At 49.5% G+C, this 14,409-nt stretch overlaps 1 protein-coding gene and 1 pseudogene across 1 annotated transcript; both read right to left on the bottom strand.

The window, feature by feature from the left end:
- Positions 1-2,990: 2,990 nt before the first annotated feature.
- Positions 2,991-5,111, bottom strand: LOC133101118 (ATP synthase F(0) complex subunit C3, mitochondrial-like; annotated as a pseudogene).
- Positions 5,112-5,122: 11 nt separating this feature from the next.
- Positions 5,123-12,684, bottom strand: C1H2orf72 (chromosome 1 C2orf72 homolog). Its single transcript, XM_061205746.1, has 3 exons — positions 12,081-12,684; positions 8,216-8,329; positions 5,123-5,266 (listed from the first exon to the last, which is right to left on the bottom strand). The coding sequence occupies exons 1-3, from the start codon at positions 12,682-12,684 to the stop codon at positions 5,127-5,129; spliced, it is 858 nt and encodes a 285-aa protein (XP_061061729.1). The 3' UTR covers positions 5,123-5,126.
- Positions 12,685-14,409: the final 1,725 nt, after the last annotated feature.

Here is a 14,409-nt window from a genome sequence, read left to right as displayed (position 1 = left end):
GGTTCTTCTGAGACAGGGCTGGTCTAGACTCACCCCGAGGTCTCAGTCCCTCTGCCCTCCTTTTCAGGCCTGGCCCCTTGGCCTGCTTTACAATCATGGCTGCTCTTTGCTGGTGGCACATACTGGGCCAGACCAGATCAGGGGGCAGAATCTGAAAGTGAGACCCACCTCTGTCGGGGATCAAGAGGCTGGGAGTGGCTGCCCTCGCAGCTAGGAGTTCTGGAGAGGGCTATGCACCTGGGACGGGGGAGGGGCGGGAGGTCAGGGTGAAGGCATTCTGGGGTTAGGGTTATGATCTGAGGCAACACCCTGCTCTGAGAAGACCTTGTTAACCAGTGAGGGAGAGAAAGAACTCATGTGACAAGACAGAGACCCAGTTTCTGCAGCCAGGACTCATTATGAGGGCTTGGCTCCAAGGACTAAGCTAAGCGCCTAATTACTCCACATAAGTGCAGAGCAGGACAGCAACAAGCGTGACTTGAGACTGAAAATCTGAATTTCTGCCTGAGGGTCTCTGAAATTCACTGTCTGCACTTGTAGCAGGAACCCTGGCTGGAGCTGAGCAGCTCAGGGAGGAAGCCAGACGAGATTCTCTCTCTTGCCAGAGCCCTGGACCCACAGCAGCCCTAGCACCCAGTCGCACACCATGGTCCCTTGGAGTCGAATTCCAAGATCCCTGTGAACCACAGCATGGCCCAGTGGGGTAGTCTCTGTTTCTGCTCCGTTTTAGGCAGCCTCAAATAGAAGGCAACCAGAGGGCTCTGGCCCAGGGGCCAAAGGCATCAGAGGGATATGTGTGGGATCCTGGGCGTCACCCCTGCCTTCTCCATTTCCCCTTGAACTTTCCACGTGTAAGCATATGGCAGGCTGCCCAGGCCAACTTCCACGTCTGTCCCAATCCTTGATCCACTTACACACAAAACCAGGTCAGAAGGGGGTTATTTGGGTACAAAATAACCGGCTCCTCTACCGTGCTGGCTATGTTTGCCACCCAAACAGGACAAAGTGCGGCCTCCTGACCACAGGGACAGCCCTGCAGCATGGATCTGCTACACTTTGAGGTATAGACTGCTTTCAGGTTAACGTGGCCACTGTCAACCTTCCCCAGGGAGGTGGGGTCCTAGGTGGTCTGCCCCTGGTAAGAGGGGCTTGTTTAGACCACAGGTGTAGGGGCCTCAGCCCTTGACCCCTTTGCAGCTTTGCCTTAAGCTTTGGTTTGATAACCAAGGGACTCTTGTGCAGAAGGTCTTGTAAACAAATATTTTGAGAAGAAACTGTGACGCACGTAGTATAAAGGGTTCTCTGAGACTCAGTTAAGGCCATTTTATCTCGTTAAACATTCTCGTGTGCAGACACACACCCTAATAAATACCAAGTTAAATGCTATCTCTTAAAAAAAAAAACTCTTTTTAAATATCTACTTACACTTTCCAGCTACACGTTTTCCAATCCCAGCCAATAGGGTTGTGGAGATGTCACCCAGGGCAGGACTGAGGGACTTTAGGCCAGATGATTCCAGAGGTCCTGCCATTTAACCAGATGCCTTGCTCCCAAGGGTCCCTTCAAGGAACACTTTTATGAGAATAAAGGGGAAGATCCATTCCATTTCCAATTAGCCAGCAATGAGGTACTGTTTGGTTTTATTAGATATTAGGAATTATTGATTCAAGTCAGAAGTAACACAACCACTGCCATATTAGAAAGATTAGCACCCAAGAGCCCACACGGGGACCTAACTGGAGGCCCCTCACCGATGGCTCCTGGTACCACTGACCTAATTCTGCCCTCAGACAGGCCCACCCCAACCTTTGTGCCTTGTAAGGGGTCCCTAGAGAAGAGACCCACTGCCAAAGCCATCCCTTCTGCTACCTAACTCTTCTGTCTGCTAGAAGACAGCAACAACATTTCCTAAAAGGATGGGGCTTATCTTAGCCATTTCTCAAGGAAGCAAAGATGGGTCTCAGTCCCGTTTAACATTTGGGAGGCAGAACCCAAATCTCAGTAAAAAAAGACCTTCTCTCTTCAACTATTCACAGCAAATACTGAAGGTAATGAAAAAATAATGAGTAAACCACGCTTTATACCAGAGGCTTGCAAACTCACTTGCCCACCGGGACCAGGACCAGGCACATGGCATATTCAGATGAAGAGTAGCACAGCAGTGGGAGAGGTGGGTGGGAGGGATGCAGGAAACTGGAGGGGACAACATGCCCCACCCTTCACCCAGAAAACCAGCTTTTTTTACATGCAATCTCCCAAGTTTCAAATGCTGGCAACAAATACAAAAGATTTTTAAACACAGCAGAGGCTACTGTCTTGTGACTTCTGCCTTAGACAATTTCCTAACTTAAAAAAAGCTCCCGCCCCCCCCATCAAATAACAAAACTTCAACCAAATTATTACAAAGAAATTAACAGAGAAATAGAAAAATATAGCAGCTTCAAAAATACCAGTCTTGGGGCTTCCCTGGTGGCGCAGTGGTTAAGAATCCGCCTGCTAATGCAGGGGACACAGGTTCGATCACTGGTCCGGGAAGATCCCACATGCTGTGGAGCAACTAAGCCCGTGAGCCACAACTACTGAGCCTGCGCTCTAGAGCCCGCAAGCCACAACTACTGAAGCCCGCGTGCCTAGAGCCCGTGCTCCACAACAAGAGAAGCCACCGCAATGAGAAGCCCATGCATCGCAACAAAGAGTAGCCCCCGCTCGCCGCAACTAGAGAAAGAAAGCCCGCGCGCAGCAACGAAGACCCAACGCAGCCAAAAATAAATAAATAAAATAAATAAATGTATTAAAAAAAAATGCCAGTCTCCCCATTTTATTTTATTTTTTTATTCTTACTTTTTAACGTTTTCATCTTTAATGAAATGACTTTGGAAATAACATTCATTTCCATGAAACCAATACTACAGTTTTCGGAGTCACAGTAAGATACAAAGAATTACATCTGTAATTAATATGAATGCCAACATTTCAAGCAGTAATTTCTGTTATATGGCAAACAAAATCAAGAAAGCAACCGTCAAACAAGAGACCCATAGCTTCAGACGAGGCAAATTCCAGGATAGCGTATGAGAACAGCTGCTGCTTCAGCGAAGGGTTTCTGGCAAAACCAATGATGAGGCTGCCAAAGACTGTTCCAACAACAGCACCAGAATCAGCCACTCCTACTGCTGCAGCACCTGCACCAGTAAAATTGGCTGTAGTATCAATGTCTCTGCTGAGTGCACTGGTCTAAAACTCCCTTTGGATTAACTGAGACACACCATTCTGGGCCCCATTAAGTACTGAAGAGCCCTCTCCAGTCCTAGCCTCTGGTCGAGATAACACTGATGCAGAAATTGGTCTGTATGCAACTCTGGATCCAACTCGGATCAGAGCGGGGTGCAGGCGAGTGTGCACAGGCGGACATCTTGCACTCTTCAGGGCAGCTGGAGGACTTGGTTGACAGGCAACGTGGGCTCCTGTCCTGCTTCCTCTCTTCCCGGGAGGTGGCAGTGGCCGTGGTGGTAGAGGTCAAAGGAATGGGGCTCCTCATTTTGAAACAAAGTCAACAGCAATTCATTGAGTCCATTTTTGTGTAGGAGGAAGTCAGCTGTATCCTTCCCGTCATCCTACCTGCCCTCACACTGATACGGACTAGGCTCCCTATTATAGAGAATAAATTGAGTCATAGAGCAGGGAGGGCTCCTCCTTAACATCAAAGAGCTCCTCGGCCACAGAAGGTTTCCCATTCCACATTTGGTCGCCATCACAGCAAGAGCTGAAATAACTCATACAAGTTATGTAGCATCTTGCAGAGTGCTGGGCACAACTGCATGTCTGCTGAGTGAATCATGCATGAATGAATGAATTCAGCTGCTTCCCTTAGACGGTGCTTTCTACTTGGGAAAATCAGGAGCTGTCCTTGCCATTCCAAAGACTGGATTTCTCCAGGGGCAGGTGAGAAAGACGAGGGAGCTAATACAGAGTTCCCTCTCTGAGTGAACAGTCAGATGGTCTTCCTGGCTTTTAAGGGAACATCATTGACCCTGACTGACTCATAAACAGAGAAAAAAGGATTGAGGAACTCGGCACCTCTGGACTTCGTCTGCTTTGACCTTGGGTTAGGACCTGAGATCAAGAACAAATCCTATGCTCTTGTAACCCATACCCCTAACTTTCCTTCTGTTTGGTGCTGTGGTTAGTTCCTAGCATCTTTATTCTCAAAGAATGCGGCACAGAAAGTTAATGTCAACATGAGGAAGAAAGATGGTCCTTTCTTCTCAAGAATGTGCAAAGCTATTTATGCCCTGGGCCTGCAGCACAGGGGCCATACTGGCTCTGGCCCAAAAGGCCCCCAGGGTGGCAATGCATCTTTATTCTGGCTTGCTCTGGGAGCCAAAGTCCCAGGAAGCCCAACTCTCTCTGCTCTGGGGGACTCTTCCTAGAATTTGACAGGGAGGAGATTGTCTCATCTACAGTTTCTCAAAGTTGCCATGACTGGCATTTTGAATGGAACAATTTTGTGCTGCTGGAGATTGCCCTGCACATTGTGAGATGCCCACTAAATTCCAGGGGTGCCCCACCGTTGCAGTGACTCTCCCAACACACCACACACACACACACACACACACACACACACACACACAAATTTCCAATACTGCCTGGAGGGGTAGCCTGACCCCTGGCTGAGAGCCACTGGGCTGGTAGCGCCCTTACGTGTTTGAGAAACAGAAGACCCAAAGGTTGAGTGACAGGTCCAAGGCTCCCCTCTCAGATCTGATGATTTTTAGTCGGATACTCAATGCGAACAATCATGGGATGCCACAGCACCACACAACCTCAAAGCAGATAGCCAGCTGTCTCAACGGCATAGAGAAACCGCGGCACAGAGAGAAAAAATAACCCCACAGTGACCAGAGAGTGAGCAAATGCGAGGGGGGGGGGGGGCCAGATTCCCGGAGGATACATTTTCCTAGGTCCTGCTTAACTTAGTAAGTCCCGCTGCCTGGCTGGCAACAGACCCCTGGCAGGTGGGGCTTTGTAGTTACCAGCATCCCAAGGTCAACATGGAGGCAGGGTAGCTCAGTGAGAGCCAGTCCCCTGTCTGTAGGTTAGAGCCGGGGCAGCCAGGGGTCCAGCTTTCATCTCAAGTCTCCGGCGGGCTCAGCGGGAGTGGAGGCAACTCTATCACAGGCTACTGACCCCTTTCCGGGATCCTCGCAGTCTCCATTGGGATACACGACTGTCAGTGCCAGATGCTCCTCAGGGTCCTGGAACTTATCTGGAACACAAGAGAAGGAATCACCCAATGAGAAGATAAAGTTTATGAGTGGGTAAGCTGGGAATGAAAGGGAAGGAGTTGGCCCCAGTGACTATCCACTTTAAAAACGCAACAAAATACGTAGCGAAAACCTTAAAAATGTACATACCCTTTGACCCAGCAATTCCACTTCTAGGATTTTATCCTAAGGAAATAATTAGGAATAATTAGTGGAACTGCTCCAGCCATCTTGCTACCAGCCTACGGATGAAACAGCACTGAGGACGGCCCAGCAAGCAGAAGGAAAAAACCTGGGTCCTTGAAAGTGTTGCTGGACCCCTAAATCAACCAGCCCTGAAACTGACTCCACCTCTAGACCGTCTTTTAGGTGAGATAATGAATTCCTTGTCTGCTTCTGCTAGTTTGAGTCATGGTTTCTATACCTATAGCTGAGAGCATCCTAACTGATTCGATATCTGACAAAGGGATTGGCTGAGTAAACTGTGGCTCAGTCACATTATGGGATTCAGGCATTAAAAATGATGTATAGGGCTTCCCTGGTGGAGAAGTGGTTAAGAATCCGCTTGCCAATGCAGGGGACATGGGTTTGATCCCTGGTCTGGGAAGATCCCACATGCCGTGGAGCAACTAAGCCTGTGGGCCACAACTGCTGAGCCTGCGCTCTAGAGACCACAAGCCACAACTACTGAGCCCACGCGCCGAGAGTCCGTGCTCCTCAACAAGAGAAGCCACCACAATGAGAAGCCCGTGCACTGCAATGCAGAGTAGCCCCCGCTCGCCACAACTAGAGAAAGCCCGCACGCAGCAACGAAGACCCAACGCAGCCAAAAATAAATAAATTAAAAAAATAAATTTTTAAAAAATGATGTATAAAATTCCATAGGACTAAACACACACACACACACACACACACACAAGTAAAATTCAGGAAATCTGAATAAGGTCTGTGGATTGTTTCAATGTCAACACCCAGGTTGTGATATTATCCTGTAGTTTTGCAAATGTACATGGGGGAAAACTGGGCAAGATGTACACAGGATCTCTTAATGTGATTTCTTACAACTGCATGTGAATCTACAATTACCTCAAAAAAAAAAAAAAGATGAAAGATGTTGACATATAATTATCGCTGTGGAATACTGCACAATCACAGTATGTTATTGATAAAGAAAGCAGATTCTAAAACAGTGTATGTAAATGTATGTATGTATAATCTGCTATTTATTATGTATATTATAAATGTTTATGTATAGTCTGTACACGCAATTTGCATTTAATACATTCACTTCTACATGAGACTAAACAATTTGTTATATGCTACAGAGAGAAGTGATCAAAGAGTTACATAAAGTTGTTTATGGGGACTTCCCTGGTGACACAGTGGTTAAGAATCTGCCTGCCAATGCAGGGGACACAGGTTCGAGCCCTGGTCCGGGAAGATCCCGCATGCCGTGGAGCAACTAAGCCCCTGAGCCACAGCTACTGAGCTTGTGGTCACAACTATTGAAGCCCATGTGCCCTAGAGCCTGAGCTCTGCAACAAGAAAAGCCACCGCAATGAGAAGCCCGTGCACTGCAATGAAGAGTAGCCCCCGCTCGCCGCTACTAGAGAAAGCCCAAGCGCAGCAACGAAGACCCAACGCAGCCAAAAAAAAGAAAAAAAAATGTTTATGATTCCTTTGCTTTTTTTCCCCTTTAGTTTCCAGATACATCCAAAATGATGATGGAGAGGTTGAAGTTAACATTTCTGCAATTAAATATATTAAATATGTGATGCATTTTGCAGATGATTTATATATTATATAGAAGTGAATTTATTAATATTTAAATAGTACAAGGCAATATAAATAGATAGCTAGACAGACAGACAGACAGACAGAATGGTCTACCCAAATTATAGTTATCTCTGAGTGGGGGAATTAAATGAATGATTTTTAATATTTGTGTTTCTTCTTTTGTATTTTTTGAGCTTTCAATTGTGTAGACAGAATTCTAAGATAGCCCCCAAGATTCCCATTCCTTGGTGTACTTATCCTGCATAATCCCCTCCTTTGAGTGTGGGTGGGACCTGTGATTATGATGAGATAGTCATGCCATAGATTTGGGTATGTGACGAAGGTGATGGGGAGTCACTCCTGTGATTATGTTATGTTATAGGAGACTGGAGATTCTCCTGCTGACGGCAGGAGCAGCTGCGGTGTAGTGAGTGAGCCTGGGAGAGGAGACAGCTTCAGGGCCTCTTGGAGGTGACAGCCAGTAAGGTGGGGACCTCAGTGCTCCAGCAGGGTGCAGTCCCCTCCTAGGTGGGCTCTGCCTCTGGTCTCTCCCTGCTCCTGCAGTCCAGTCACGTCTCTACACACCGTCATCAGCGCACACCCCTGCTCAGAAGTCGCCAGGGCTCCCCATTTCTGAGAGACTTGGGTCCACGGCCCTGATTTGGCTCCAGCTCTCCTCTTCAGCCGCGGCCCTCACCAGTCTCCTTCTGCACCTCACCCCCAGGGCACTCTTGGCAGGGGTCCCTTTTCTGAGCTTGACATCACGCTGTCAAGCCTTTGTTCATGGTGCTCCCTCTCCAAATCTTCCCATTTCTGTCTAAGAAAATCCCCCAACCTCCAGCTCAAAAGTCACTTGATAAACTCCCTGGATCCTCAGGGGAGACAATGCATTTGGCTCCAGATGCCCCATCACGTACATCTGGCAACTGTCTTCCAGCCCCGCCCACAACCCCTTCCTTAGGCAGAGACTCCTGGGGCGAGAGCCCCGCTGACCCAGCCTGAGCGCTGGCTGCCTGGGGGTCAAGGCACCTCACAGTTGCTCACCCTCACGCCCCGCACAAGGCAAGGGCTTCGCCGGTGGTGGGCCACTCCATCCCTATGGTCCCCTGTGTGCACGTGACCGTAACCCCAAGCCCCCCTCAGGGTCCAGGAAGCCAGGAAGGCGACACACTCACCCTGGGCTGGGTCACTGGGGGAAGTGGCATCTGGGTCCTTCCCCCGGCTCCAGGGACCCCGGGAAAAGCATGCCAGCAGTCCTGGGCGGCCGGGTCTCTCCCAGGCTCCTTCTGCTAGAAAGAACACAAAGTCCCAGAGGCAGTGGGGTCAGATGGTGCTTGACACGACTGAGAGACTTTTCTGTTCAGCAAACCAAGAGCTTCAACTGTCAACTGCCCTAGTTTTAACTGCCTGATTAAAAAAGAAAGATTCTGATTTGCAAAAGGGGGTGGGTCTTTGAGCTTTAAAAAAAAAACAAAAAGAAAGACTGCTTTTATATATATATTACCTCATTTCATCTTCGCAAAAACCCTATGTAGGTACCATGTTGGAGAAACTACAGTAACAAAAATGACATGAAATTAATTACAATTACATAGCACCAAAGAAAAAACTCAAGAAGCAGTAATGCCCCCCCTACCCCCGGATTTTTAGTTCAAACTATTTTTTAAATTTTATTGAAGTTTAGTTGATTTACAATGTTGTGTTAATTTTGGCTGTACAGCAAAGTGACTCAGTCATACATATATGCTTTTTTCATATTCTTTGCCATTCTGGTTTTTCACAGGATATTGAATATAGTTCCCTGTGCTATACAGTAGGACCTTGTTGTTTATCCCTCCTATATACAGTAGTTTGCATCTGCTAATCCCAAACTCCCAATCCTTCCCTCCCACCACCCCTCCTCCTCCTTGGCAACCATAAGTCTGTTCTCTATGTCTGAGAGTTTGTTTCTATTTTGTAGGTATGTTCATTTGTGTCGTATTTACGATTCCACATATAAGTGATACCATATGGTATTTGTCTTTCTCTTTCTGACTTACTTCACTTAGTATGATAATCTCTAGTTGCATCCACGTTGCTGCAAATGGCATTATTTCATTCTTTCTATGGCTGACTAATATTCCATTGTGTATATATATATATACACATACACACACAATGTGATATATATACATCACATCTTTATCCATTCATCTGTCAATGGACATTTAGGTTGTTTCCATGTCTTGGCTATTGTAAGTAGTGCTGCTATGAACATAGAGGTGTATGTATCTTTTCGAATCATAGTTTTGTCTGGGTATACGCCCAGGAGTGGGATTGCTGGATCATATGGCAACTCTATTTTTATTTTCTTGAGGAACCTCCATACTGTTTTCCATAATCGCTGCACCAATTTACATTCCCACCAACAGTATAGAGGGCTCCCTTTTCTCCATACCCTCTCCAACATTTATTATTTGTAGACTTTTTTTTTTTTTTGGGCCACGCAGCATGTGGGATCTTAGTTCCCCGACCAGGGTTCAAACCCGCGCCCCCTGCATTGGAAGCGCGGCATCTTAACCACTGGACTGCCAGGGAAGTCCCTTTTATTTGTAGATTTTTAAATGATGGCCATTCAACTATTCTTGAAATGGCCATCAAACTATTTCTTAATAGAAATAGAATTAATCTTTTTTGATAATCACACACAAAACAATTACATGTCGATTCGAGTTTCCTTATTATAGTACCACCTCAGTTATCTGGGGATTACTTGAGATCCCTAACCACCTGGAATAAGGTCAGCTGGAATAAAGTTTTTAAAAAGGACTCCGGAGAGCCAAGACACAGAAAATCCTTTCTCATAATTCTTTACTTGGGGCCAATTTACTCTTAATCTGTACCCAATTCTAAAAAGATTGGGTCCTTGTTTTTCAACCAAAATGCATCTGAATTAAGCATAAACTGGGTAAAAGAGCACTACCAAGAGGCAGGCAACCTAAAAGTATAAGAATAGCCATCAGACAGTGAGGAAAGAGATTGGAAAACTCTGCAAGTGCTAGCAAAACCTTAGTAGCATGAATCCATGGTGTAACCCACCGCAAAAGCCTGGAAGAAATTACTGGACAATGAGTTATAATTACACCCGTGACCTTTAGTCATTAATGAAAGGTTTCATGTTCAGTATGTTTTGATAAAAGTACAATCGACTTTAACACAATATATAGAATGATTCCCTTGCAAAATGTTAAAAATTTGAAATGTTAGTGTTTAAAAAGAGGCAAGGATTCTGCATGCCAAGCAGGGTGTCAGGAAATGGGAATACAGTGGTGATTAAACTCACAAGGGAAAGTGACAAAACCATGTGGTAAGAGCTTGGAGAGCAGAAGCAGGTTCGGGGATTTCATTTGTGAACTTGCAAATGGGAGTGGGCGGGTCAGGGAAGGCTTTCTGGAGGAGGAAGTCCAGTTCTGAATGGTGAGATGGGATTGGTCAGGAAAAGGAGGATGGAAGAAAAGGCTTTTCTCTCTGAGGCAACTGCAATGTAAAAAAAAGTTTAGGAGCCCAGAGCAAGCTTGGCTCTGGGGAATTAAAAGTTGTTCCCTGCGGGGAGGGGGGCGGGGGGATGAATTGGGAGATTGGGACTGACATATATACACTAATATGTATAAAATGGATAACTAATAAGAACCTGCTGTATAAAAAAAAAATAAAATAAAATTCAAAAAAAGTTGTTCCCTGGGAATAAGAGATGTCTAAGAGACAAAGGGCTCAGAGAATTTTCTAGGCACAGGCTCATTAGGGGACAGAAAAATTTCCCCATGGGGCCAGGTCAGCAAAGGTGCTGGCAGCAACAATCCGAATGACAATCCACCTCAGGACATTCTCCATGTCTTTCAGAATGCTGGTCCTTGAGTTTCAAATTTCGCTGGCTTCCTCACAGACTCAACAGAAGAGTTGTGGGAAGTGGATGGGAAGGTTAGGGCAGGCTCCACAGCTGAGAGGAATGGTCTTCACCTAGGCAGGCCAAGCTGGCAGGTAAGTCTGTGACATTTGTGACATCAGAGGTACCAGGTCTCCTTGCAGGAAAAGCCCCACCCCCGACCCCTGTAAGTCTGGCATCACCCAGTTGCTGAGTTAACACACCAATGCCCAGGGAGGCGGAACAAAGCCTCTGTCATCATTAACTCTTTAGCAAGAAGGTTGGCAGAGGCTGGAAAGCTTGGAGGGCGGCAGGTGCTGGAGAGGAGTGTGGGGAAGGAAGCTAGAAGTGAAAAGATCACTCCGGCATTTCCCAGCTTTGCCAGATCCAGCTGTACTTAACATCCATATTTTAATCTCGGGGCGCTGGAAACCTTCCGTAAAACCCTGTGTACCCGGATGGAGGAGATTCTGACCCTTTTGCTGATGGCAGCAGTCACTGGCGCTGGGAGAAGACCCTTACTCCCCTCCCCACACTTCAGGAGAGTGGGGAGGGAAGAGAGGGAGACACTGCAGTGGGTAGCCAAGAAGGACTGGGAAACTCTAGGCCCTCAGTCCCTCACCTCCTTTCTCCCCTCACCTCCAAGTCCCCGGCATTTATTCCTTGCCTTCTTCCTTTGACCCCGCGGCGTTTCACGGTCGCGTCTCTAGCGCATCCCTAGCTGTGCACGTCCTAGACGCTCCTGACACCGAATATCCCCCTAGTCCCAATTCTGTCCTCCTCCCACCTTGAAACTGGTGCACCCCAAGGCTTTCCCGTCTCCTCCTCCCCCTCCCCCCCAACCCCAGATCTTTGCCCAGCTCAGTCCAGCCCTCTTTCCACCAACCTCCCCTGCCTTCTGCTTGCCCCCTCGTCTTCCCTAAGCACTCAGGATCCCATGCACGCAGGATCCTCCCGGGACAGACTTGGCCCGTTGCCCAGGGCCCGCTCCGCCCTACCTGGGAGGCCTAGTGCTAGGCACCTCCTCTCTCCCGGCCTCAGTTTACCTCGGTGTACCATGAGGGGGGCGCTGGTCAAAAAAGCTGGCCTTCCCCTAGCCGCCGCCCGCCCACGCCGTCCGGGACCTCGAGCCCACTCACCTGGTCGCAAGGGCCCGGCGGCTTGCAGGGCCCTGCAGGCGGCCGCCTGAACAGTCAGGCTGGAAGCCGGGTGGCCGGGGCAGTAGGCGGCCGCCTGCACCGGGCCTCCCGCCTGGCGGCCGAACACCGTGCGCAGCAGCGCCTCCAGTAGCCGCAGCTCCGGAGCCACCGCGTCCTCGGGCTCCGCCTCGGCCACCAGCACCCCGACCAACGCCGCGCCGGGCCGCCGCCGGCTGCGCACGTCCCGCAGCATCTCCCGCAGGTGGCGCCGCGGCTCCCGGGCTGCCAGCGATGACGCGCGGCACAGCACGAAGACCAGCGGTGAGCGGATGGCGCGCGCCCGGGTCTCGGGCACCTTCTGCGCCCCCGGCGCCCCGGGCCCCGCGCCCTCGGCCGCCGCGCCGCCCGGCTTGCCCGCCGCTTGCTGGGGCGGGAACACCGCCCGGGCGAAGTCCCACAGCAGCGCGCGGCTCTGCTCGCGCTCCCACAGTTCGCCCACCAGCAACACCTGCCCGCAGCCGCCCGCCGCCTCCACCAGCGCCTGGAAGGGCGGCTCAGCCGGGCGCGCGGGCCGGGCAGCCAGCGCCTCCAGCTCGCGCTCCATGCTCGCCGCCTCCCGCCTTCTGCGGCCGCTGCAGCCCTGCCGGGCCAGCTGCCTGCCTCTCGGGGCGGCGGCGGCGGCGGCGGCGGCGGCGGCGGCGCCCGGGCCCGGGAGGACACGCCCCCGAGGGCTGCGCCCCGCCCGACCCCCGGCCCGCGGGCCGGGATCGCCCAGCTCCAGCCGGCTGCTGGGCCGGAGCGGAGGCTCTCCCCCAGGCCTCTAATGGTGGCGCCTCCCGCGGTCCCTGTGGCAGACGCGGGGAAACTGAGCCGTTCATCCATCCATCCACCCATCCATCCATCCAACATTTATTGAACACCTGCTAGGTGTACAGGAGCCGAAGGTAGAGGCAGACAGAAAATTATCATGTGAGCAAATGGACCTTCACAAGCTAGATTGGTCTGAGACCTGGAGCAGATAAATTTCTGAGTTCTCATGGTTCCGGGACGGGAAGTTTTGGAGGCCGGGCTGCCCGTGACTGCTGCTTTGGAGCGAAGTTGGCGGGTGGGGCAGGGCACCAGATAAGGGGGTAGTAAGGTGAGAAAAGAAGGGAAGCAGGGGTCTCTTCTGTTACTTCTGTCCTTGACTCACCTTTTGGGCCTTCAGCATTTAACAAAAACTAATTGAGGGCTCATTGTTACAACAAGTCCTTATGACCTGCAGGGCATTGCCCTCCGCACTGGGAAGTGGAGGCAGATCGTGTTGCTCCCTGTGGAACAGAAAGTCTGGGGGGCAGATGTGGGGCACGGATGGTGCTCTGATCTATGTGTGCGGGAGGGGGACAAGAGGATGTCAGTAGGCCAGGTCAGAAGCAGGAATGCATTTCCTTTCATTCTAAGGGTCTAAGTCAGCTTCGTCCAATAGAACATTTGGTGGTGATGGAAGCGTTTTATATTATCTGTACTGTCCAATGCAGTAGCCACTAGCCGTATGTGGCTATTATGGAGCACTTGAAATCTGGCTAGTGCAAGATTTAGATTTTATTTCATTTCAATTAAGTGTAAATAACCACATGAAGTGAGTGGCTAGGGCATTGGGCAGCGCTGGTCAAGGCTCTTTACCTCTCCTCTATTACTCGGTATAGACTAAAGGCCCCTTTGGGTCAATAACTTGTTAATACTCAGCTCTCTCCTTCACCGTATAACCCACAATCTGCTCTTGTAGTTACTCTGTTTCCTGCCCCTGTAATTATGTTGAAACATCTCCTCCTGGAGAGTTTGCACGTCCATTCAATAAAGCAAACCTTTTTTGAGCACCTCCTGTGTGCAAGCAGTGGGGATTCAAACATACCCAAGCAGCCCTGCCCTAAGTCTGATCATCCTACAGTGGTATAGCCAATGTTCGGGGGAAGGACCCCATATCTTTGTTGTGGTCTTTGTTGTGCCTCTCTATACCATCTTTGCCCATGATGGATATCCAGGGGCTTGGGTGGGAAAAACACAAGATATGGAGCAAGAAGCCCTGGGCTGGAGTCAGGTTGGGTTCCAGCACCAGCTCAGTGATTCAGTCAACCAATCTGTATTTATTGAGCATCTCTACCATGCACTGTGCCGGTGCTGGAAAGACAGCTGTGAACAGGCCAAGTTCCTGCCTTTGTGGAGCTGACGGTCTAGTGGAGGCTGGGAGAGAAAGACAATAAACAAGTAAATGCATAAATAACAGCTTCAGATGGTGATTGGTGCAATGAAAAAAATAATGCAGGGCTGACACTCTGGTAATGTGCTTGAG

Source organism: Eubalaena glacialis, chromosome 1 (genome assembly GCF_028564815.1).
Source record: "Eubalaena glacialis isolate mEubGla1 chromosome 1, mEubGla1.1.hap2.+ XY, whole genome shotgun sequence".
Lineage (NCBI taxonomy): Eukaryota > Metazoa > Chordata > Mammalia > Artiodactyla > Balaenidae > Eubalaena > Eubalaena glacialis.
This window is presented reverse-complemented; position numbering and strand designations above follow the sequence as displayed.